The sequence below is a fragment of the Arvicola amphibius genome, chromosome 14 (assembly GCF_903992535.2).
Source record: "Arvicola amphibius chromosome 14, mArvAmp1.2, whole genome shotgun sequence".
Taxonomy (NCBI): Eukaryota; Metazoa; Chordata; class Mammalia; order Rodentia; family Cricetidae; genus Arvicola; species Arvicola amphibius.
Window position 1 is genome coordinate 31,947,633 of NC_052060.1, and position 26,812 is coordinate 31,974,444.

Sequence of the window (26,812 nt, forward strand, 5' to 3'; positions counted from 1 at the left end):
AAAGCCAGGGTAAGTTTTCTGGAATAACTCGTTGAAACAAAGAAAACTTCTGTTAGTTACTTTTCCACCCGAGCCTTCACAATAAAAGGACTAGATTATGGAAAACAAAACTGAATATGAAAAGAAAGTTATGAAGGAATGAAAGTGACCTCAAAGTTTTTTAAATAAGAATTTAATTGTTCCATTCCAATTAAATGCCATGAAATGAAAGTTATTTAACTGCCGTTAAATGATTTTAGTAATGAATAACTTAAATGGCTTTGCCAGCAAGTAGGATAGCAGCAGCTTCTATACGCAGAGCTTTCTGAGGCGTGTCGAGCTTCCCTGTCACAGGTCGTCTGATTCTGGCACAGCGGTGTCTTCTGTAGGCTCAGTTGTGATCACTACAGGAATATTCTCAGATATCCATCCCTTCGGAGTCCTGTTAAAGGACCGTCTGCCTGAAAGAGGATTGGCAAAGGCCATGAACCTGGGATCTGTTAGCAGAAGTAGTTCAAAATCTGGAACTTTGAATTTAACCATTTTTGATGCTTTTTCAAAACCTCCAAATGGGGTGGCAACTCTGTGGGAACCAAAAGAAAAGCAAATAAGGATTAATATTCAATTTGATTTGTTATAAAAATCAAACAATTTCATAATTTTATAGACTCCAACTGATATTTTTTTAGTTTGAGGCCCCGGAATCAAGCGATTTCATTGATGGTACATACATTGCTAGGAAAACAGATAAAGGACAAATTACTGCAAAGACCCTTTGTATGGCCTCTTATCTTTGAACAAATCCACTCCTTGAATCATTACAACCAAAAGCCTCTGTGATTTTGCTGAATGCGGCATTTCAGGTCTATCTTCCCTCCGACTACCCCAGCCGACACTCCCTTCATTAGATTCCTGGGCTAGAGGTTGTTTCTATTAACCATGTGGCACTTGGGGGCATGGTATATTGTACTGTTCATGTATGTTAAGATTATCATCTGCTTAGGGGCATCTGGGACTCTTTGAAGGTGAGAAGTGTGTCTTGTGTTTCTATCTTGTTTCTATCTTCATCTTAGAAATTTCAAAATTTGGGAAAGAGAAGCCATGAATTTGAAGGAGAGCAGGGAGGGGCATATGGAAGGGTTTGAAGGGAGGAAGGGCCGGGAGCTATGTCGCAATTAAAACATAATCCCCAAATAAGCAAACAAAAAAATTTCAAAATTTCCCCATTTATCTCTGAATAAAAATCTAACCTCTGCCATTGCATACAGGAGCTCCGATACATTTCTAACTTGTTTCATGTCCGGCATTATTTGGCAGGCATAGTTCTAAATGTCCAACGTAGATAATACAGTTCCAGACCTCAAGCAGTGAAGGGGGCATAGCAAATCAAACCAACACAAGAAACTATCTCACAGTGATGAACTACGCAGCATGTTTAAATAGGCTGATTCTGTGAATAACTGAGTGTTTAGTTTCTTTAGATTGAATCATCGCAAGTATTTCTCTGGGGAAAAAATGACATTTAAACTACCTTCTGAGGACGAGAGGTTAGCCGTTAGAATGTAACAACATGCCCACTACAGAGAAGAGTCAAAGGCAGATAAAATTTTGGAAAGTTCAGGAAAAAAGAAGAAGACCTATCTTTCTAAACTATTATAAATTCTAAAAATATTATAAAATTATTAGTTTAGAAACGCTTGAAATTTTATATACTGACTTGAAAATTTTGTCAAACTTCTAAAACAAAGTCATGTTTTGAAACATCCACCGGACACTGCCCATCATGTTTGTTTTTCTTTGAACTCTGCAATATTTGTTGTTTTGTAATGATATGACAGTAAGTTCTTAAAATTGAGCCTATATCAATTTAAGTTGAGCCCTGATTTTTTTTTAATCTGTTATCCTTGTTCACACATGTGACATGGGTTTCTCCTTACATGTTGGATTTGGGGTTTTCTGTTTGTTTTGTTGTGCTCAGGGTCAAACTCAGGACTTTGTGCAATCTGGTAAGCATCCTACACCTGAGTTACATTCCCAGCATTGGGTTCTTGTTGGCCAAATGCTTAAAATGTGTATATTTCTAGAAACAGCCTCGGTGTTCCACCCTTTCAGTACTCAGCTACACTTTTTCTAGTAAAATCATATGCCTCCATTACCACATATTATCTTAGTCCACCTAAGAATACCAAATAGCATGGGGAGAAGGTACGGGAAGTGCGAGGGTGGGAGGGAGAGGAAGCTGGAATTGGTATGCAAAATAAGATTGTTTCATAATAAAAAAATAAATAAGTAAAAAAAGAATACCAAAGAGCAATTATGAAAATCCATTGTTTCTCAGAATGTGCTAGAAGGCCGTAAGAAGAAACCAAAGGCATCGCCGTTACTCTCAAAGAGACTGTACTCCCTTTAGAAGCCAGTCAAGTTGTCTTCCTGTAGTAAAGGTATGCTGTACTGAATTGTGTTGGAAAAGTCTCCCAGAATGTACAGGAAGAAGAGATACAACAGATAAAACAAATGAGAGCTGACGTTGAGGACGTTCAAGCTTCCGGCAGAGTAAGAGAGCGGTTAAGTCACGATCGGAACCAGTGATTGATAGAGTGTAACTTTGTTGAAAGAAGTGAGAAGAAGCTCTAAGCCAAAAAGAGTCACCCCATTGAAGGGGGGCTGTGGGTGAACCTGCTTGTCTAGGGGAAGAGGAGGAGCGGGTCCTTTGACTCACAGAGGGTTCAAGACCCACAGGTTGACAACCAATATTCTAAGATAAATTGCTTAACATTCAGAGCTTCCCAAACATTATACACGATCAATTCATTGTTAACATAGATGTTAAATGAATGCCTGCTAGGTCTTAGGTGCCATTATAAATTCTAAAGTCATGGTAAAAATAGGACAAAGTGGTACATTTCACTGGTGTCTGCGTTAAACAGGGAGACTCGTGGAACAAGAATGGATTGGCCATACAGGAGGCAATGAGGAGTGCCACGAAGAAAAATAAAACATGTTACTCATTGCAAGGAGGAAGAGCACCATTTAAATTCGCTCACCAGGAAGACTTGGTAAGATAACACTGAGCCCTCCTTCCCAATTTATTAATTATTTTAGACTGGAGATAGAGCTCAGTAGTAGAGTCCATGCCTAGCATGTGTAAGGGCTTGGGCTCAGTATGAGCACAAAGAGAGGAAATGGGGGAATTGGGAGGGGGGAGGAAGAGAGAAAGAGGGAGAGGGAAGGGGGAGAGAGAGAGACAAAGACAGAGAGAGAGAGGCACACACACAGAGACTAGGTAGGAATAACAGAGGGAGAGGGAAGGGGAGAGAGACAGAGACAGAGACAGAGAGAAAGAGAGACTAGGTGGGAATAATAGAGCCTCTGAATCAAGCATGGCTACATGCATTAGATGAAAGAGGCTGGAGTCTAGCATCTCTGAAGTACACAGAAGAATTAGGTCAAGTGATTTTATAGCTATTCCAGAAATAACATTTGCTCATTTTAAAATTATTTCCTGGACTAAATATCAGAGGGAGCGCTCCCCAGCGCCCAGCCCACTGCTGAGTTCTGCTCTAGTGTCCTGTCTTCTCTCTTTTTAACCAATAGCAGTTTATTTTTCCCAAGAAACAGGGAGTAGTTTCCCCGCCTTGCAAAGGACAGTGACCCTTCCGCTCCATCGTCCATTTCTGAGCTCCCACCACTGGTCCAGCAGAGGTTGCTGTTTGGAAAACAGTTTTCTTTTCTTTCCTTTGCAACCGCAGAGAGGACATCCTGTTGATTTGGGCTCTGTTACCCTCTCCACGGGCGTGAAGGAGAGCACAGAAGCATCCAGAGTGGCAGACTGCTTGCAAGGCGCTGTGGGTCCATGGAAATACTCTGAAGCTTCACTCCAAGTCAGTGGAGCAGAAATGTCCGGTGGAAAGACTTGAAGTCTTCTTTTAAGATGAAATTGTAGCTCTATAATTTCCATAATACTAACTTTTCAGAAATAGGTCTGAGTTAAGATGGTTTTCATATCATGTCATCTCCGTAGTGAATAATAAGCCTGTTTCTTTCAGATTCACAGATTGATGCTTTCTTGTTTATCCTTATGGTAGTCCATTTGTAAAATTAAACAACACTAGATGTATAATATACTCACAATAATTGTTATTTTTCTGAAAGTTAAAATGTTTGCATAGAAAAATAAATTATTCCACTGAATAGCAAAAAAAGTGTGCTATATTTAAAGGCACTTTAATCAAACATTTAAAATATGTTCTACAGATGAGAAAATTAAGCTAAATATTGCACCTAAGATCATATAGCAATTTAAAGCACAGCCAGGATTTTCCTGTCTCTCATTTTATTTCTCGTCTGTTTCACGGGCTTGAATATAGCATGGAGTTTGTTTTTTTTTTTGTTTGTTTGTTTGTTTGTTTTTAAAACTCGTTTTTCCTTTATTTTTCCTCCTTAAGGGTTTTTTTTTTCTCATGGTTTATTTTTTTTATATTTAAAAATTTCCATCTCCTTCCCTCCTCCTCCCCCCTCCCTCCCCTACTCCTCCCCCTTCCCTCCCCTCCTTCTCCCCCTTCCCTCCCCTCCCCTCCACCCATACCTCCCCTCCCTCCCTCTCAAGGCCAAGGGGCCATCAGGGTTCCCCACTCTAATAGCATGGAGTTTGAATACATATGAAAGGAATACAAGAACAAAAAGATGTATTCAGAGCTCGGTCATTTTGAGATTGTAATTATCCTTGGGAGTCGCTTTTCTTTTAATCATTATCAGTACTGAGTGTCATCAGCTTGGCTGACCCTTGTTAATAGCCAATGATTATGCCAGGGAACAGCTGAGCACTAAGCTGTAGTAGTTTACTTCTTGCAAGGACTTGGGGATATGTGGGACCTCGCTCTCCCTCCCTCTCCTGCTCTTTGTCTTTGCCATTTGTGCCACAAAAATGAAAAGGTTGCATCAGAATAAGGCCTCAGCGCAGTAACATGCTGAATAATTTAGTGAGGATAGGAGAAAAGCAATACTTACTACTAAGTAAGTCACTTTGGAAACATGTATGCACAATAGTTGATGAACTAAATTCTTGGTCAAATTATATTCTCAAAATCATTAGTAGTTTGAGAAAATAGAAACGTGTTGGCCTACAATGCCCATTTTGTACCTGGAAATCACTTGAACTTCTCTTTTTAAATGTCTGGACTGTGTTCTGATGAATTCAATGAAGGGCCTTTGTCACACTGAATTTATACAGGTAGAGATAGTTGCTGGAGTTACTTTGTCTATATGAGAGTTTTAAAATAAAAATTTTATTGAAGTACAAGACACACAAAAGCAGCACTCACAAATCGCAGATTTGGCCATGAATATTATTAAAATAATTTATTTTCTAGCTATTTGCTCCTGGTGTATTTTATCTTGACTGTGTAGTCTGTACTCCTGCCACATGCCCCTTCTAGCTCTGGTGATTGTCTATAGCTCCTTTTGGATATTCGTGGGCGGAATCACACCATCTTTGGATAACAGCAACTATGTTTATTATTCTTGTCTTATTGTCCAATAGAGGCCAATAAAGTATCTGTGAATGAAAATGTGTATAACTCTTAAATTTAACCTTGACCTTTAAAGAATACTTTCCAAGGACAAGGCATTATAAATTGGTAGTGATATCATGATTTTAGGTGCTATTTCATGATTTCCATTATTTTAGTTAGGAAATGAGCTTGCTTTTAATTCTTTGAAGAGATACTTTAATCCTGGCCCTTTAGAATTTCCTGCCTTGCTCACACTTCTCAACTTGTGTGGTGTTTCTTGAGGCTTTTGTGTCTTCTGTCAAGTTTGAAAAGGTCTTGTTTCTGTCAGGTTTGAAGAAGTCCTGCCCATGTTGGGCCAACTCCTCCCTGGGGTCCTGTTCTCCCAGACTGGCATGGCGTTGCCCATCTGCCCTGTGCTTTCCTTTCTCTGGGAATTCTCCTCCCTCCCCACATTCCAGCTGGAACATTGTCCTGTGTCATAGCACAGTCTTCCATTCAGCTGTGTTCAGTGTCACCAAATCCTTTTATTAAGCTGAAAGTATCCCTAGCTCTCAATATAATACATGTTCAGACAAACATGTTAAAATTTCCATAACATATATACACCTAGTCATGTTGTAATAGCCATACATATTAGGAACTATTTTATATGTATATATGTATATATATATATATATGTATATATCTATCCATGTTCAATCATAAACCCTCTTGCCCCTAGAAATAGTCCATAATTTGAATTTCATAGTACTATAAACACCAAATAATTTCTAAACTAGAGGACATTATACTAAGCCAATCTAAAAAGATAAATACTATATGATTTCACTTATAAAAAATATTTAGATCAGTAAAAAAAAATCTAAGGACAGAAAGTAGAATGACAGCTGTCAGAGACCAGGAAAGAAGGGCGTTAAAAACCCTTGTCCGATGGATCCATGGGCGTTTTGGTCTTAAAAGAAAACGTGTCTTGGGGATGGTAGTGGTAGTTACATACACTGTGAGAGTAATGGACCCTGCTGGTCAGTGCCTTAACGTGATAAAAAGCGAGGGTTAGGGAAGATGGCTCAGCAGTTAAGGGCATGCTCTGCTCTTGCAGGTTTCTAGGCTCCCAGCTCTTAAATGGTGGCACGCTACCATCCGTAGCTCCAGTTCCAGGGGACCTCATGCTTTTTCCTGACCTCCATTGGCACCATGAGCACATGTGGTGCACATACATCCAGGCAGAACATTCATCCAAATAAAATAAAAGACATGCATCTTTTAAAAAGTGGTTGAAGTTGTTCAACTTTTACTATGTGTTTTACCATAATAAAAAGTTGGCAGAAACTTAACAGTCTTAATGATGATTTGAAGTCTAACACTGTATCATCCAAAAGGACTGACTTTTGTCGCTGCAGCTGTGTGACTGAAAGGAAGTGGTGTTTGCCCAGCTTGACGCCGCTGATTGAAGACACATTGAGTGTGTTGAAGGCTGGTCTACTGCTTGCCTTTACTCCAAAGGAGTGTGCTAATGATTTCTTTCAGAGAGCCTGGAGCAGACAGCAGGGCTTCTCCGTGAAGGATCTTGATTCGTTCCTGCTTGTCCAACTCTCCAAACTGCTCGGTTTGGTTCACCCCCTCAGTCTTGTACGTTTTACCAGTGAACGCCTCTCCCCGCAAAATGGCATCAAATATTAGGTTTAGATTCTAAAATTTCCTTTACTTTCCTCTGAGATATTGGTCTTCAAGATATTTGACTATCTTTATAACTTTTCAATCACTTAAAAACTATTATTTTGCCTGCAAGGCAGTTCAACAGGTAAAGGCCCCTAGCGTTCTGATGACCTGAGTTCAGTCCCTGGGACTCACTTAGTAGGAGACAAACAGACCCCTGCAGATTCTCCTCTGACCTTTGCACGGGCACTGTGGCATGCGTGCTGACCTCCACCACACAAACAAAATGGGGAAATTTAAAGAAATAATAAGTAAATGGTAACGTTTAAATTTTTCATTATTTTTATGAAGTTCTTCATACAGACCCCAGTGAATTACCCAGATAAAACTTTCTGAGTATTAGTAATAGTGCAATAAATAAATAAATAAATAAATAAATAGATAATAAAAAATTAATGTCCACTCAGACTTAGACACCTGTGTTTGTACTTAGATTATTTTAAAATCAAAGTTGGTTTCCTACAGAGGATTCTACTCCCTGTCCAGCAGTGAGAATGTCTGGGTTTCACAAATCCACCGAGTCAACGCTGGATAACCGAGTTACCTGTTGAAGCTCCTGTAATCTGGCAGTTCTGCCTTTCCTTCCGGCTGGAAGAGTTTTGGGTACAGAGCCTCCAGGAGCTCAGGGTCGCCGCCAATGGCCTGCTCCCAGGGCGACTGGTAGTATTTGGGAACGGCTGTCGTGTTGAACCTTTCAGGAGGGATTTCCTTCAGGGGTCCAGAGTATCCTTTGGAAACAGAGCAAAAGGGAATCAACAGAGCGCCACCCCCGTTTCTAAATGCCACCTAACGCGGTCCCGTATTTCGTGTCTCTTGCTGGGGTAAGTTTATGACGGACACTTTCTATAAGTTACCGGAAAGCAGCCAATTGGAGACATTTAAAAACTCTTTTAAGCTTAAGGACCTTAGAAAATACATTATTATTATTAATTATTATTATTATTATTATTTTCACCATCAGTCATCATTATTATTAACTAACACTTATTATTCTAATGATTTGCTTTTCCAAATCATGTTATTTTCCCTTGACTATACATTATATTTATTTAAGTAAAACTATTATTTTTATTTTTTTATTATTTTTATTTTTATTTATTTATTTTTTTTTGGTTTTTCGAGACAGGGTTTCCCTGTAGTTTCTAGAGCCTGTCCTGGAACTAGCTCTTGTAGACCAGGCTGGCCTCGAACTCAGAGATCCGCCTGCCTCTGCCTCCCGAGTGCTGGGATTAAAGGCGTGCGCCACCACTGCCCAACTAAAACTATTATTTTTAAATGTGCTTTTTTTGTTACCTTACATAAGACTCAAAAATTTATTATTTTAAAGACTATCTGAGTACCCACTGTAGCCTTATTGTTATGAAGTTCTTCACATTTTACAATTTTTACCGAGCTAAAAATTTTAACCAGGCTGTGGTGGGGCACACCTTTTATTCCAGCGCTCAGGAAGCAGAGGCAGGCAGATCTCGGAGTTCGAGGCCAGCCTGGTCTATAGAGCAAGATCCAAGACAGCCAGAGCTGTTAAACAGAGAAACCCTGTCTCAAGCAAAAACAAAATAAACAATCAAACAAAAAAGAAAAAGAAAAATTTAAGTATTAGCAATAATGCAAAAATGATGATATAGACTACTAATGATTACTGAGAGAGGGAGAATTAGCCTCTCCCAAGATCAAGCCCCCCCATTTGTTCATCCAATACAAAGTAATCATCCCTGAAGCCATATACACACAAACAAAATTAGACTCAATAGATTGTATTTATTCATTTTTCATATATATGTAATGGCAATATACATATACATGCAGACATATATAACATATATGTAATAATTTTAAAAGAAGGCTATCAATTTGAGAGTGAAAAGGGGTTGGAGGAAGAGCACATGGGAGGGGCTGAAGGGAGGAAAGAAAAGGAGGAAGTAATATAATTGTATTTTAATTTAAATTTTAAAATTAAATAAATAAAATTTTAAAGATTAATCAAGTACTCATTATAGCTTAAAGACTATACTCATCATATTTAGGTCTCACCCTACCTTGTTTTTTTATTTTAAAGATTTAAAAACATCAAACCAAAATAAATAATTTTCTCTTTAACAGTGCAATAGTAAAATAAAAATGAACGAGTGAACAGAACAGGTGCGGAATTCAGCCTACTGTGACCCAAAAGCTTGCTTTCTGCCCCAACTTTTGTTTGGAACTACTGAAGAACTTTGTGACCATATTAATCTCAGAATGTTGTGCAGTTTAACTGTATTTACTCATTCTTCTGTGGTGTTATTTTCGTATGTTTTTCTATGGCTTTTCTCAATGTGATCAGTCAGAATGCTTCTAAACTATCAAGTTCAGCAGTGATTGATGTTCAATGTATTTTTCTTTAAAGATTAAATATTAATTTTTATGAATGTGGCTCCCCTACATTCAAGTATAGCTCATTACTACTCTGAGGAAACCCCCTGCAGTGTTTTTCCTAAATTGTTTATTCATTTTCTAGAACCCAAGAGATATTATTACTCATTTCACAGTTCAATTCCATAAATTAAAAAAATCTACTTTGCATAATGCTTTTAAGGAAATATTTGAATTTTCAAAGACAAAAAGTACTTTCTGTAGGTTATTTTGAAAGTTATCAATTAACTAATATAATTTTTCCTAAATACCTCTCTCAGAAGGTAATAACATTTCTAAATGATACATATTAAGTTAATAGGATTTGTTTTTAAAACAAATTTAGAGCTATGTTTTTTTTGTTTATGGGTTTTGTTGTTATTATTGATATTATTTGTTTCTTTTGAGACAGGATCTTAGTAGCCCAGACTAGCCTGGAAGTCATAAATCTTCTGCCTTAGCTTTTAGAGTGCTGGGATTAAAGTAATGAGCCCCTTACATCTAACTATGTCTATGTTTTCCAGACAGCATATAAATCCTTTCCGAGAACAGAAACCAGTGGAAAAGCTGACTACTGGGAGCTGTCTCCTGACCTCCACATGCACTCGGCAGAAGTCCCCCCCCCCCACACACACACACAGACACACACACTCATACACTCACACACACACACTCATACACTCTCTCACACACACACACACTCATACACTCTCTCACACACTCATACACACATTCTCTCACACATATATTCAAACACACTCTCTTTTACACACACTCATACAAGTGCACACATCTATGCACATGTACTCTCTCTTACACACACATACACTCAAATACACACACATTTGAAGGTGGTTTGTTACCTGGTGCAATGTTCTCTGGATTTGGGGGGCTTCGTGGATCTGGGGTGTTAGGAGGAGTCGAGGGGGCTTGCTGTGGACCACCTTCAAGGTTGCTGCCATCAATTTTCCCATTCTGCATGGCAATATTGTGCTGTAATTGTTCAAAAGTAAGATGAAACCATTATGCACAGTAATAGCATATGTAAGCCTCCATTTGTATATCAAGAAATTAAACATAATGGCACTATATTGTTTCTCGGGACCTCAGTAATTTACATTGTAATAAAGTTGAGCAGTTCAATAAAAACGTTTGTGTATTTCAGGCTATAATCCATTTGACAAAAATTAAAATCAAAATAAATTTAGCATTACTGTGTGCATGACAATATAGAGCTTCCCCTCAATTTATTTGATTTCTGTTCATAACATCACTGCGAGAAATATGTTTACTTTTAATATCTTTACCAATCTAATAAAACAAAGCATATTGGCCAAACATTTGATCTAGAGATTCTTTTATAAAATAATGTTTCTATTCATCTTTTCAGAATGTTATACAATGTATTTTAATCATAATTCATTTCCCTCCCCAAATTGCTCCAAGATCCTCCCCGACTTCCTTAAACTTCATGCCTCCCCTATCCCACTGAGTCCAACCTGTATTGGCCAACTGCTCCTGGCTGTGGGGCTTGACCAGGTCAACCAGGTATCACGCTCTTAAAGAAAACTGACCTTTCCTCTCTCAGCAGCAATTAAATAGCTAGCTCCTTGGCTAGGGTTGGGACCCCATGCCCACCTTCCCTCTCCCATGCTGGGGTTCTGTCTGGCTTGAGCTTGCTCAGGTCCTGTGCACCTTGTCACAATTGCTGCGAGTTTACAGGTGCATCTGTCCTGCTGCAGCCTGGCAAATGCTATCCACTGCCTCTGGCTGTTACAATCTTCCCACCCTCTTGTCCGCAAGGATTCCCGAGCCTTGTGACACAGATGCCCCATTTAGAATGGAGCACTCTGAAGTCTGTTATTCTCTGCATGTTGACCAATTGGAGTCTCTATGCTAATTGCTATCAACCGCAAGAAGAAGCTTCTCTAATGAAAGATAAACAGTGCACTGACCTGTCACTATAGCAATACGTCTTTAGGGATTGTTGTAATGCTATGTCTTTTAGCAGAATATACTAGTAGATTTTCCCCTAGGACCCCACCCCCACCTTTGCAGTAACGAGTTCTTGGTTCTCTCTATCTAACTTAGTGGTTGATTACACCCATAAAATTTGTGCCCCCATTGCATCCATTAGTGGGCGTGTCTTGCTAGGCCAGTCATCAATGCAATTTGCAATGTTCACAGCTGGCTGTGATTGGGTTGCTTTGCTCTAGTTGCAAGTGTAGCACATTTCAGCACTATGAGTGCTAGCCAATAGGGATGAAGCTTCCAACTGAGTACTAGCTAGGTTTTCCCATGTTCTCTATGACTCAAGTATGTGGGGTCTTCAGCAATAAGACCTTACTGTCAAATAACCAACAGCCTATAATATTTTAACCCTCTTTGTGTTTGTGACCCTCTTTGACTGATAGCTTATTATATTACATCTTATTTTATGGTGAAGTTTTAGATTGTTTAGAATATAGAAAGTTTTTTAATCCTGTGGTATTTGAACAACCATTGTACATACTATACCCACAAACAGAAAACCTACATATATTTAACTACACGGACTTAAAAGAATGAATCTAATTTTTTAAGAAAATAAAATTCTAAAAAGGGAAACTTCTCCTTTAAGTTTTAAGTGGATTTGTGGTAGTCATAATTCAGGATTTACTATGGCAACAAAATAACACCTGTAAAAGCTGGCTTTTTGTTTCCATTTTCCTTGCTGTTGTGAGTTAATCAGAAATGAATGGAGCTAAGAAAGTATCTGTCGAGTCCTTTGGGCACATGCCTAGGAGTGGTGCAGCTGGGTGCTATGGCAGATGTATTTAAGCTGGGTAAGAATTCTTCACAGTAATATCCACAGTGAGTATGGGTTTTCTCTCCTCCCACATCTTCACCAATATTTGTTATCAGTTGTTTTCTTGATCTTTGCCATTCTGAGTTGAGATGAAATATCAAAGTATTTTAAATTTGCATTTTTCTGGTTCCTATCAATATTGAACACGATTAAAGACACTTGTTAGCAAGTTTGAGTTATTCTTTTGTGAACTCTCCATTCAGAACCATAAGCCATCTTTAACTGGGCCATTTGTTTTCTTGGCTCTGTTTTGAGTTCTTTATATATTCTTGGATCTAGTCTTATTTCAGATGTGTAGCTGGCAAAGATTCTCTCCCACTCTGTGGATTTCTGCCCCATTCAATTGATCAATGTCTTTCAACTGATGAATGAACAATGTACACAATGAAATGTTAATTAGCTGTAAAGAAAAATGAAATTTTCAGGTAAATAATTGACCTACAAGATATTATACTGTGTGAGGTAACTCTCAGTTTGTTCAGAAAAACAAACACCCCATTGGGGTTCCTTATTAGTAGATCCTAGCTGTGAATTTTTAGATGTGAGTATATAACCTGGAGTAACCTCAGAAGTCAGAAAAGTAAAAAGGGACCTGAGGGAATTGGGGGGAGTGACGGTCTAGAGAGGGGGTAACAATATTTAAGTGCTGGGAAGGGATATATGGGAAAAACAGGGGAGGGAGGAGGAGGGCAATAGAGAGGGAGAGAGAAGGGACAAATAACACCAGGAATATTTGAAAAAACCATAGGGAATAATATTATTTTATGATTATCTAAAATTATATATAATATATACTTACATATTATATACAGTTTAAATGGAATTATGCCACCTAGGATGACAATGCTCCTCCCAAAAGTCACAGGTTATTTATCAAAACCTCCAGGGCCAGGTCTGTGAAATGTCATTTTAAGATGTCCATCAAGAGAGTCCAAGAGAACCCCAAAACAACACAGGCAGTCGATGTTGCCCTTGGTGGTTTCTCTGAGATTGAAGGGAAGGCACTAGTCATGGTGAGGACAGCACATACTCTGGACACAAGCTGTGGAGGTATAAAGCTGGATCTGGCCTGGAAGTCTTCACTTTGGGACTAGCTCTTGAAGTTCCAGAAGGTACTTCAGACCCAAACAGCACTCTAGGTCCTGACACACAACCACCTTCAGGTATACACGTGTCTGCTTTGAATCTAACTGAATGCTCGTTTTTCTTACAAAACCCCATGTTGTATTAGTATCCCATGAGTATTTTGCTTGAAGTTTTAGTGACTAGATCATCAAATCGAGCTAATTTCTTTTTGCCATAACCATCTTAAACACCGTCTTTTTTTCCCACTTTAGTCTCCATGTGTATATCTTCCTTGACTATTTTTCTTACAAAAGTTATTTTATGTTTAATGACCTGCATGCGTGTCTGTGTATGGGCAGAGCCTGTGAGTGTAGTTGCCTACAGAGGCCAGAGGGGGCTGCATCTTCTGGAGCTGGAGTTACAGGCAGCTGTGAGCTACCACGTGGGTGTTGGGAGCTAAAGTTAGGTCCTCTGTTAGAACAGCAAGTTGGCTCATCTTGGCTGCTGAGTCCATTCATCTTCCTCATACAGATGTCTGCCTTCTGCTCATTTCCCATCATGCACACCTTCCTTAGTCAGTTGGAACACTAATGTTTCTATGTAGGACATGGCTCCAGCCTTTAGAAATGCATCCTTATTTGATGTTGAAGACCATTCAAACTCGTGTCCAGCCATTGGGATCTTGGATTTACCTCTTTCACATAGCAGCACATTTCCCAGTTCTAATCCCTCATATTCCTTGTTCTTTCCTGCTCATCAATTTACTATTGCCTCTTCATCTCCTTGGAAGGACCTCCCTCTGCTCACTGTCAAGCCAAGTCCTATATTCTCTATGACTATCTTCAATTTCCCTCTTCTTTCTAACGTAACCTACCAGAAATGCCACCACATCTATCTATAGTATCTCAACATTTCTGCTACATCTGTGATGTGGGAGGCCCCTCTGTGTGCTGTGATTACTATTAGTGAATAAAGAAACTGCTTTGGACCTATAGCAAGGCAGAACTTAGGTAGGCAGGGAAAACTAGGCTAAATGCTAGGAGGAAGGAGGCGGAGCCAGAGAGAAGCCATGGAGCCGGGAACCAACAGGTGGCTTGCTCCTTCTACACATCTGTACCATTCCTTTATGACTGCTCTTACTTGTCCTTGTCAAAGAGATTTTTTTTTTACCACATTCATGGCATTGTGAGTTCCCACTATAGACTTTTTAAATATGGCTAGGCAACATTATCCCTTTTCTGTATTTATGCAGAAGACTATTTTTATCCAGGCATAGCAGTACATATGCCTTTATTCTCAGTACTCATGAAGCAGATGCAGATGGATCACTGGGAGTCTGAAGCCAGTATGGTCTACACAATGAGTTCCAGGACAGCCAGGACTACACAGTAAAACTCTGTCTCAAAAAAGTTTTAAAGGCTATTTTTAATAATTACTAAATATAAAGCACTTTAAATACGTATATAATTTGATGTTTTACACTTTGAGTTTAACATCTACTTCACGTTTTATTTAATTTACTATTATAACTTTACCAACTTCAGCTGCAAGCTAAAAGGCCGTTGAGAAAATGCGGGAAGGTACAAAACATAATGGATAAAGAATCACCTGCTGTAGAGTTTCTAGAACGTATCCATGGAATGAATTTCGCCTATGGGGACAGGAAATCCTACCCGTATTCATTTTGGGGATCATGATTCTAGTCTTCTGGAAGCTTCTCCCGAGGCTTGCAATGAACAGGAACATCAGCTCTGGTTAGTCATTAGCAGGAAGGGTGCCAGACTTCTATTATCATAGGTTAGTGTGCAAACAAAGCACCATGATGTGCCGCTGCTGACTGATTGTGACATAAGCCTTAAAGTATTATGTTCAGCATCGGTACTTCCTGTCAGAAAGGTTGACGTGAAAAACGAATATGTGATTTTTAGTTTAGTGAGGCTAGTTCTAAAGAAAAACGAGACCAGAATAGAACATTATAGGCTAAAAGCATGCAAGTTAAAAACAAGTATGTAATACACATTACACGATTTCTGAAGTAATAACAATAAAGGAGGGTTCATTGTAAACTTTACATCAAATATAAAGAAATTGTTTTTAAACAAAAAATAATTAAGTATTCATACTCCCAATATAGCTTGGTTAGTCTTATTTAAGAATTGGGTTTTTTTTCTAAAAAACAGATGTTTTTAGTTTAATATATTAATAAACTGGATAAAAATGTAATGTGGCAGTCTAAAATGACAAACTTAACTACTTTGTGAGGAAATAAATAATAAATAATGATGATAGTAGAAACGATGGCTTTGGTTATTGGAAATTTGATTCATATTATCATCTATATGAGATACTAAATATTATAATAACAAGGGAATGATACAGGTAAGTAATTATTTTTAGGGTGTCTGTAGCTCAGTGGATGAGAAGAGTAAAAGCATTCTCCAGAAAATGTAATCAATAATTAGGTTAATGGCTCAAGATACATTAAAAGGCAACTCAGGCCTGGGAACCAGGCACTGAGGGTTTAGTCTTAATTCTCCTATCAACAATGTGATTAGTTAATTTACAAGTTTCTCTGCCTTTCTTAATTTCTTTTCTTGTCTACAAAATATAGTGACTCACATCCTCTCTAAGATGCCATCTGACCGTACAACCTCTTTGTGACATGGTTTTAATCCTAAAACATGCCTGAGGAATATGAGGGAGGCACCATGCGTGACGCCATGCAGGATGCCAGAGCCACTACAGTGTGGAACATTGTTAACGTGGCAGGAATTTTTTAAAAGAATGCCCACTCCTGTCCATTAATTTACACCTTGGGCAAGTATTTATGGAGTACCTATTATGTTGTAGACACTATGTCAGAAATTCAAAGGCAAATAAATCCGTCCTTTGTCCAGAGCTGATTAAAAACACGCAGCATTCAAAGATAGAGTAATTACTGCCTTTACAATCGCTACTAGTGTTTACTATTCTGAATTATTTATCATCATTAAGTTGCCTTAGTATGGCTGCTTGGGATTCTATCAATCGTTTAGTGCCCAATTTTCTTGCAACAGTAAGACATTCTCAAATCATACATGTATTATAACTGAAAACAGATAAGATTATTGTCAACAACTTAAGACAGCCGTGCTGGGAGAACATGTTACGCTCATAAGGACAGTTTTAATCCCATTCATAGTGGTTTTCAACCTGTGGGTTGCAGTCCTTTCACAGGGGTCCCCTAAGACCGTTGGAAAACACAGGTGCCTTACAGTTCATAACGGTAACAAAATTACAGTTGCGAAGTAGTAACAAAAATAATTTTATGGTTTGGTTGGGGGGTCACCACCACATGAGGAACTGTATTAAAGGGTCTCAGCATTCGGAAGGTCGAGAACCGCTGTCAGAGATCTTCTTCAAAGCAGCAGTTACACTGTTAGTGCTTGCGGCAGAAGAGGGAGTCAGGAAAGCAGACGTTATTCATTTACTGAAATGTCTGACCTTGCAGGTGACTTTGCAAGGCTTCCCTTAATCCACCTATTTCACGTTACTTCATAAAAGGTCTTCTTTGTTGTTATTCCTTTATGAATGCAGTTACATAATAAACCCAGATAAATTCAGATTATTTCCAGCTCATACTGAACTAGCCACAGATGTCCTCTGAGAAGAGAGGATGTTGTGTATAATAATAGGCTAAAAGAACATATATTTACCCAGATTCCAAGCAAGAAACTATCCTTCACAAATGTAAATACTGTAGTTGAGTATGATTTTATGTCTAACTGAGTTCACAACTAAAACTAGAATTAAGCTACGATTATTGATTGATTGTAGTTCGGGGGATTGAAGGTGGGGCCTTGAACAAGCCTGGCATTAAATCCTCAGCTCTCAAAATCTTAATTTAAGCCTGGCCTGGTAGCGCAGGCCTTTTATCCCAGTCCTTAGGTAGAAGAGGTAGGCAGATCCGTGTGAGTTCAAGATCAGCTTGGTCTACACAGGAAGTTTCAGGCCAGCCAGGGCTGCATAGTGAGACTCTATTTCAATTTTTCTTTCATTCAGCTCTTAGTAAGTATAACAAGGAAATAAGTAATAAAAATAAATAAAGTCATTCTGCCTTAACTCTTTATCTGTCTCTAATGAACTACCTTCTCTACAATTTCTCTCAAAGACTGCTTAAACGAACATGATGCTCACCCATGTTAAAATCTGATTTTTGTTAGTTTGGGATAAGGTCTCACTATGTAGTTTCGGCTGGCTTGGAACTCACTGTTATAGCCCAAGCTTGCCTCGAACTTGTGAGTGATCCTTCTACTTCTGCCTTCAGAATGCTGGGGCTACAGGTGTGCCACACCATACCCAGCTGGTAAACATAATTTAAAATGTTAAGGTTTTGATGCTTACTAGCCCACACAGTTACGTCCCTGCTGGCTTTGTCATGACCATGTAGAATTAAAACTTTGCGACAAGACTGATGGAGTTTGCTGTTCTCAGCATTTGCAGGGCCAGGATGCACTCAACCAAAACAACGCTTATCCTTGCTTCCTGGTCCTCTGTGTGCTTTGGGAGTGTTTCCACCACACACTGTAGGTGATAAGGCTTGGAAACATCTGGTACCAGTTCTCTTCACTCACTGTCTATCTTCCTAGCAAAACAGGCCAGTTTCTCAGTGCCAAATCTACAGCTCACAATGTCCCTAGTGAACACAGAAAGCATTCTCATACCGTACATAATACTTCCTTTATTGAACCACCTAAGCTATTCATCATCCTGAATAAAAGGGTCTAATGGAATCAACCGAAAGTAGAGACATAGAGGAACTTGTTTGGGAGCCTGGTAACATGTACCAGCTTAGGTATGCTGTTCATTCATTCAGATACTCACGGTCCGGTTGTACCTACATTTATTTGTGCCTTTGATTCATACTGGAAATTTTCAAAGGTGTACTTGTCAGATCTTCTTTGACGCATCTTAAAGAGTCTGGCACCACGATTACTGAAATGGGACAACTCTTCTATCATGATGTCTCTGGGGATACTGACTTTTTTGCCCAGGTTCATGCCATCTACATCTGGAAAACAATATTTACATTCATGAAAATCCAAAAGAAAGCATTTTAAAAGACGTTGCTCCATTCTATAGTTTGTTTCCTGCCCTACATTATAGTAAGTGATTAATGTGTGTTTCAGTAGGCAGGCCTTGGGGGTCCATCCTGGACTCACCATTTTGGCAGTGTGTGATCACGTATGTTGCTTATTTTGTCCAAACCTCTATGTCCTTATCGCTAATGTTCAGCTAATAATAATGAGAATAATAATCACTGCAAGGAGTTGGTATGAAATACGGTTCAATTATATTTAGTTATGCACATGTTATCAGGTACATAAGAAGAATGAATAAAAGTAAGCTATCATGTTATTAGTACAATTTAGGCTTTCCGTTTTGTGACTTTTCAAACAGAACTGCTTCATATTTATATTAATAAGCTTTGCTTTTCTCCCCATGTTTCTATTCATCAGCTTGAGCTTTGCCTAACACTGAAGTGCATGCATGCTCCCTCCAACTCCACTGTCTAGTCTTGGAGAAACACCATTTGTGCTGTGCCTGGTCCCAAGCACCCTGCACAAAGGGGGCAGGTATGAAAAGTGGAGCGGACAACTTTCCCAGCCAGCTCAGATGCTGCTCCTGTGGATCCCTGCACTAGAATCTGCATGGTGGAGCAAACATCTTTTCCAGCCAGCTCAGATGCTGCTTCTGTGGATCTTTGCACTAAAATCTACACATAGTTACTAATGTTTCCATTGTATCCAAGGCCCTGAATCACAAGTCTTTTATGGTTTGAATTTTCTTCTGGTTTTAATTTTTTATGTACCTTATATTGTAAATACAGGGAAAATTTTGCAATGACTGTTATTCTTAGCTGAGAGTGTGGGTACATGTCTGTAATCTCAGAAGTCAGAAGTGGATGCAGGATAATTGTGAGTTCATTATCAGCTTGAGTTACATAGTAAGTTTGATGTCAACCTGGGTTACATCTAATATTCTGTCTCAAAACAGACAAACAAAAAAATCAAAGACAGAAGATTGTTATTTTCTATCTCTGATACTAACGAGCTTTCCCATAAGTCAAGAGAGATAGAATTCTTCTACTTTCATTTAGTTTGATTTTATTTTGAGACAGATATGTATCCCAGGCTAGCCACCAACTCTTGATACTCCTGTAGCAGCCATCTCAAGCTCTGGACTTGAAGGTGTATTTCACCGTGCTAAGCGCCCCCAAGTGCTTTTAGAATCAGGGATATATTTCTGTATAAAGCACAGAATCTCTTCGCCACTGAAAAGTTTTGTTACGTACACAGGGAGAAAAACTGGACTGTTAGGCAAATAAGTACATATTTTGATGAGACAGAAACCGTAATTGAGGTGACAAATCACTGTGACAATTAAGCTTTGAGGAGCGTGTACTGGAACGCAACTGTCCTCAGTAGGGTGACAGGTAGGATGGGACAAGACCAAAGGAGTCAATGCAGGGCTTATGCCCTGGGTTTGCACAGAAGCCTATGGATGAGGTCTCACAGGCCAGCTCTGGTCTTTTCAGATACGTAAAGCATCCCATTTTCTATATTGTTTACCTAACTGCTTTCTGCTATCCTTGGCCAAATACATGCTAATCCATGTAGCTGTTTTCTCTACACATTCTTGCTAACATAAGAACAAAATTAAACATAGTATCACATCCCCAGACGAGAGAAGCTGACCTAGGAGACCCATGGGGAGGTCCTTGATAAATAGGGCATAGAGGAGGAATTGGGAAAAAGAAAATTCTCGCCCCCAGCTATAGACTCACTGGGTTCACAAGAAACAGTTACTCCTTTTTAGCAACTCAGTACAAGTGGCCACAAGGAATAAATGTGCACCCCCAGCTACCAGAACTTACCAGCCCTCAGTGGAAGAGCACACCAAGAAATTATCAGCAGCCACAATCGAGTGTTGCTTTAAATGTATACCACAAGAACACAGACACAATGAACCAAACAGGCAGTTCTTTACCAACTCTCAAGTTCTTCGTTGCCTCCCAATATGGATCATCTCAATGTTAATTTCCCCTCCTACTCCGGTGGCTGTGAGTGACTGAACAGCTTCGGGATGCTAAGCTCAGGAGTACTGCATGGAAAACAAGGTGATGGGTGGGACACATGCTGGTTCCCAGTCCAGACTCACAGATTTTCAGAAATTCTTCCAGGCAGCAGTTACATAGTGGAGACATGATCATTAAAATTCAGAAAGAAGTCAGGTGTGCTGATACACACCTGGACTCCCAACACTCTGGGGGTGGAGGCAAAGGCTCAGGGCCTCAAGGTCAACCTAAGTTCAAGACCAGTTTTTACCTAAAAAGTTGTGCATGCACGCACGCATGCTGGTGTGCAAGTGCGCGCACACACGCAGTATGTGGTGTTATGAATGTAGCTCAGTGGTAGAGCACTTGCCTAACCTACGTGAAGCCTTGTTCCATTCCCAGCAAGGAGTAGAAAGATCTTCTGGCTATGTATAGTGAGATATCACTGTTATCCTGCATTCAGCAGACAGAGGCAGGAGGATCACGAATAGAAGGCCAACCTGAGCTACAATAGTGAGACCATACGCAAAACAGCAAGAAGTCCCATAATTAGCCAAATCACAGTAAAAACAGCAGTGACTATCATCAGAAAGGTATCGCTCTATAAGTGGCTGGCTACCTTTGCTGTTATCCACGTGGTCTTGAGGTTGTTCGTATGTGTCGTTGAAAACATATGTGTTGAGGAAAATCTGACAACACTACAGTGCTTGCTATACCACTGTTTTGTAAGTACCCACGTGGCGTTGCTGTTGCATGTGTCTTCCCACGCTTTATTCAGTGTCTCTATGATGGGAGCTTGACATTGGCCATGGTGAGCGTATTTACAACACAAACCATGGCAAACTCCCAACCAAAGCATCGCGTCCCTATGTCAGGGATATCTTAGGCAACATCCTTTGCATAAACAGACAACAAAAGACAAGCTGAATTCTCAAGGTCCCCCCCCACACACACACCCTTTAAAGTTCAGTGTATGATGTCACGGGTTCAGAACTGGCTGTGGGCTGAGAATCTAGCGAAGAATCGCTCTCATTATTCATAACTTTCAGTGCAGAGTGCTGTCCACCCCTAGGCACACAGATTCCAAGCTCAGGTGTCCCTGCCCTTTAGTGTCACCCCAGCACGGGGTTTTAATGGGGATTTTAACCTCAGTGCCCGAGCGATGAGACACATCCTCGCCCTCATGACTTAGAAAGTTGTCTTTGAGGCATTAGATCATCCATTGAAAATAAGATTGCTAGGCATACTTTCCAACTGTGGTCATCTCTAGTGATATGGAACTGTACTCAGATCCAGGCATCTAATCCACTGACGGACAATTGCAGCTAAGGCTGAAGATCTTTCTAAAATCGCTTGCTCATGCTTGTCAGGTGACTGCAATCTTAGGAGGATGTATCAACCATAGGAGGAGAGCTGGCAGAAGCTCATTTTACTTGGGTGGTCTTACTGAATCAAAGAGATGCTTTGCCACACTTGCAAAGGGCTCCATCTACTTTTAATATACTGTATGTCATATAGCACATAACAGAAGATATTATAATCCAGTCTATGATATTGAATAATGCTTGAGAATTTTTCCAATTAATAAAGTTTTACTGATAATTTTTTTCTAAATGAAGATGAATTTGAAATCCATACGAGACACTTTGCGTTCCTATTTCAGATATCTTTGTGTCACTTTGGGGACATTTTGTTGTTGTTGCTAAGGTTTTTTGCTTTTGAGACAGAGTCTCACTATATGGATACTAGAACTTACTACGTAGACCAGGCTGCCCTTGAACTCACAGAGATCCAACTGCCTCTTCCTCCCGGGTGCTGGATTAAAGGTATGCACCCCCCACCAATGGCTTTCAATTTAAGTTTTAAGACTACTTATAAAGCCTTCCATTAATGTGTGATTAGCTATCAAGATCTGTAATATTTAGGAAATCCTATCACCAGTGTTCTGAGTTGCACAACAGTTAATCCAGCGCTGCCCGTAGACTGCAGGGGAGGAGCCTCTTACAGCCAAAGGCACTGGAGAAATCCAGGGTGCTGATCAGTATTAAATGGGATTCAGCTTTGTTCTCTAAAGAACCTTGATCAGGTCAGGGGCTTAGACAGCGAATCCTCAATGGGTGACTACACACCATTTTTCAAAATAAAAGATGCCCTAGCTTTCCTTGACCTTACAATAGTGCTGATGGAAAAGTTAAAGAACTATCACCAACCCATGCACTGAATTGCTCCTCCCCCACCCCAAGTTTGGAGATATTTTAGGTCTTTCTGGTGTCAGCATTTTGATATGGAAATCTTGCTTGACAGGAAAAGTAAAAACTGATCCTCACACGATCCTTCATCTGAAAGGCCTTGGACTCTAGAGTCCTGGCAATTTCTGTCCATACTATTATTTCTTTGTGTTACTGATGGAGCAACAGGCACATCCATTCCTGCCTCCCCGCAGCTCAACAGATGTAAACACGGTATTTCTGAGCTGGATGCACCGATGAAGCCGTATCCACACGGTCCTCCGTTCAGAATTTCAGACCACAAAGCTGAACTCTTTCCCTGAAATTACAAAAATCACCAGCCTGATTCTCTTCAGTGTGCCCCAGGAAAACTATATAAAGAAAAAGACAATAATCCCAACACAGCCCTCCCAGAGGGCAGGAGGAAAGGCTGCAGGGGACAAGCAAGCCAGCACAGCAGACACCGAGGTCCCCTTTCCTGTTAAGAGGCTCTGACTCTGAGCAGGTAGTGACATCACAGTCCTGGTCCATCCTGTGGCTGTTTTAGCTCCAATTCCTTTCTGGTCCATACTCTAGAGTGCTTGTCCTTAAACCGTTCTGACGACCCCATCCATCTCTTCCTTTGTCTCTCATCCCTATCCCTCTCTGTTTAGTCTTCAGGTTTGAAATGAGTTAAGGAGTGCGCAAGGATTACAGTGCATGCTGGAAACCCACAGAGATTCAGGTAAATGGCACAGGGCTTATGGGTAGGGACTGTTACGGACTGTCTTTCCTTATCCTCACAGCTAATCCATGTGTAGACATAGACAAAAGATTTCTTCATTCTTGCAGCACAGCACACTTTGGATGCTCGCAAACACGGCTGACATGCTGTTGTGTGGAGCACAGAGGTTTTTGTTAACAACAGTAACACAAGACCACGTCCCCCCATTCGGTCCTCTCAGGCCAGTAGGAACGCAGTGCAGGACTAAGGTGAGGCCGATGGGGCAGAGAGCCTTGGAAACAAGAAATCCATTTCTTCTTTAACATTTGTTTATTCAATCTCATGGTCTCTGTCTGTCTCTGTTTCTCTCTCTCTCTCTCTCTGTCTCTTTCTGTCTCTGTCTCTCTGTCTCTCTGTCTCTCTGTCTCTCTGTCTCTGTCTCTCTCTCTCTCTGTCTCTCTCTCTCTCTTTCTCTCAGTGTGTATGTGTATGTGTGTGTGTGTGTATTGTGTGGATTCCAAAGATTGAATTCAGGTTCCAACCTTGACAGCAAGGTTGCTGAGCCATCTTGCAGGCCCTAGACACTTTTATCAGCTTTTTGTTGGACACCTGATGTAGTCACTTCTGGTGCATAACACGACACCAAATTACAGTGGGTCCATACTGAGCAACAGCATGGGGAAAGCAAAAGGAAACTAGCAATTTCAAAAAAACTCATTCTATCCAGTTAACTCTAGTCCATATGGTAGAATTTTTCACTAATTCTTTCAGGCATTCTGTCCTTCTAATAGTAAGAGGGGTAGAATGTGGAACTTGCCCTCTCGTATCTCCCTTCTCATTTCAAAGTGTCCCCGGCTGTGCTCTCAGCTCTACAAGAACTGAGGTTGGCTGAACCTCATTCATTATTATTGTTGTTTTTGGAGTGTGGTAATAATAACACATGGTTTTCTAATACCTAATTCGTTCTTATGTGCAAGGAGACTGATTAGTCTCAAAATTAAGATCAGAACACTAGCATATATCATTTTAAACTATCCAGATGTTTCATAGCTGCAATATGTTTTAAAATACACTCATCCCCACCATAAATGTTTTCTCTGAAGTCCATATCTCATTTCTACGTCTATGGAAAAGGTGACGTTCCCCAGCTGTAGTGCCCTCGACTCCCTGCAGCATACAAATAGTTAAGCTCTGTGCAAGACTCCAGCAGAAAGAAAAGGAAGGAATTAAGTATTTGTTCTGCTTCATACTATATAGTTGTTTTATCTTGGATGACTCTGTTTATCCAGCTTATCTAGAATATTCAACATCATAAATCCCAAGTCTAGGGCTCCTTCTACCTGGGCTGGAACTCATCCGATGTTGGAAGGAAGGCCTTCCCATGGCCAAGACTTCCTGGTGGGGAGGTTGTAGTGTTCCCCATTGATATATAAGTGTATTTTCTTTATATTTTCTAAAAATAAAGCTTTCAATCATTATATTTATAAAAAGTATGAAAATACAATTTTACTTTTGTAGATATAGGTGAGCAAATAAAGAGTACAATCTGACATATAATTTAGGATGAGATTATGTTAAATGGATTGACTTACTTATGATTATGATGTGATTAGATGGGGTCAGTTGTGTTCAGGGTGGTGTGGCCTAAGACGATTATGACAATGACACAATGGATTTAGCCAAAACCTAGTTTTACAGCAAACAATTTAGCCCCAAACTTAAGTTATCATCTGATTTTTGCCATATTGACACAAACAAGTAAATCATTGCCCAAAGTAGGACACCAGAAGATACACACAAATTTAAAAGAAACAGGGGGGTTCAAAACTTTGGATTGATATAATCTGGTTGCTAGGCCAGAATTACTCTCATTTAATTCTAAATGAATTTGGCATGAGCGTAAAGCCTGGGAAACAGGCAGAAGCCGGGCGCAATGACTTGACAGCGAAGAGATTAAAGGCGAGCCGCACCCTTTCAACATGACTGTGGTATGTGGCCGGTATGTAAAACACTTTGATTGGTAGTTCAGCTTGCTTTATGGAAAGGATGATGTGAAACACTACACTCGGCATGGTTTCCAGATGCCTCCCCAGGGTTCATGCGTCTAGATGTGAATATTTTCAGGGTGCAGCTCCCCACTTGTCAGCTGAACAACCATGAAGGGACGCCCTGCGAATTCCACAAACCTGTCTGGAATGGCTCAGGTCAGCCCTGAAAAGGACCTGCGTATTAAACGCAAAAGTTAACAGGATGCTCATTTTCATTCATGAGCAAAATAAATTTGGTTTTTTTAACAAGTAAAACATAAGGCCCTCCAGAATTATTTGCCAGGATTTTAGAATAATAACAATATTATTTATTATTGGACTAATATCTTACGTCTATCATATGTTAAAAATAAAGTTGTCTTGGGGTTTAGAAGAACCGTATTTTTTTTTCAGAAAGCATAATTAAAAGTAGATTCTGCATGCAATATATGTTAGTAAGTCAGTTGCTGGGTGCGAATACAAGCGTCAGGTTTAAACAATAAATACAAACACCCACGCTGTCGGTTGTTTTGTTTTGAAAACTTTAGAAGGCAGATAGAACCTATTTTAAATTTTTTTGATGTAACACGAAGTAAAAGAAATCAAGATAGAACAACAACAACAAAAAAAAAACCCACGGGGTTGTATGAAAATTATCTACAAAGCAGCGGAACCCGTAAGCATCATGCCCGCTGATAGCGCGAGGGGCCGGGAGAATGCACATCAGCTGTCAGCCTGCCTCATTCCTTTTGCAGCAGCTGCCCCTCCGAAAATAGCTCCAAATGAGAAAGGAGGGCTCCAAAGGGATCCATTACCATAGGTTTCTCTACAGCACCCCGAGAGCCTCACGTTTGTTATGGTGAGTGGGAAACGAACTACAGAATAGTCACCCCAGAAGGGACCTATGCTTATGCCATGCTGCATTAAGACCATGACGGGGTTTTAGTGGTACCGTTTCCGTGGATTTCCTTTGTGATGGCTGATGCCTGCTGCTTCCTTTGCTTCACCATGGCACTATGTGATAGCATGGCTTTTTTGATTGCCTGTTGAAAATAAAGGGATACTGTTGAGGCAGTGCAAAGAACTCGTTATGACCATCCTCTCTGCAAGAGAACATCTTTCTTCTTTAGTAAGAATTTATCATTGCTTTTGACTGAGTGACCACCATACGCTGCTTGTCTGTCTGCAGGGCATGGTTTTCATCAGCAGCCCATGTCCCAGGGGACAGAGGACGACACAGCCTCAGACCCCT

The 26,812-nt window shown here is 39.9% G+C and overlaps 1 protein-coding gene across 1 annotated transcript; it reads right to left on the reverse strand.

The window, feature by feature from the left end:
• Positions 1-327: 327 nt before the first annotated feature.
• Myoz2 (myozenin 2) lies at positions 328-26,588 on the reverse strand. The gene is made up of 5 exons (XM_038311974.1): positions 26,513-26,588; positions 18,387-18,556; positions 10,457-10,586; positions 7,750-7,933; positions 328-562 (listed from the first exon to the last, which is right to left on the reverse strand). Exons 1-5 carry the CDS (start codon positions 26,586-26,588, stop codon positions 328-330), a joined length of 795 nt encoding a protein of 264 aa, XP_038167902.1.
• Positions 26,589-26,812: the final 224 nt, after the last annotated feature.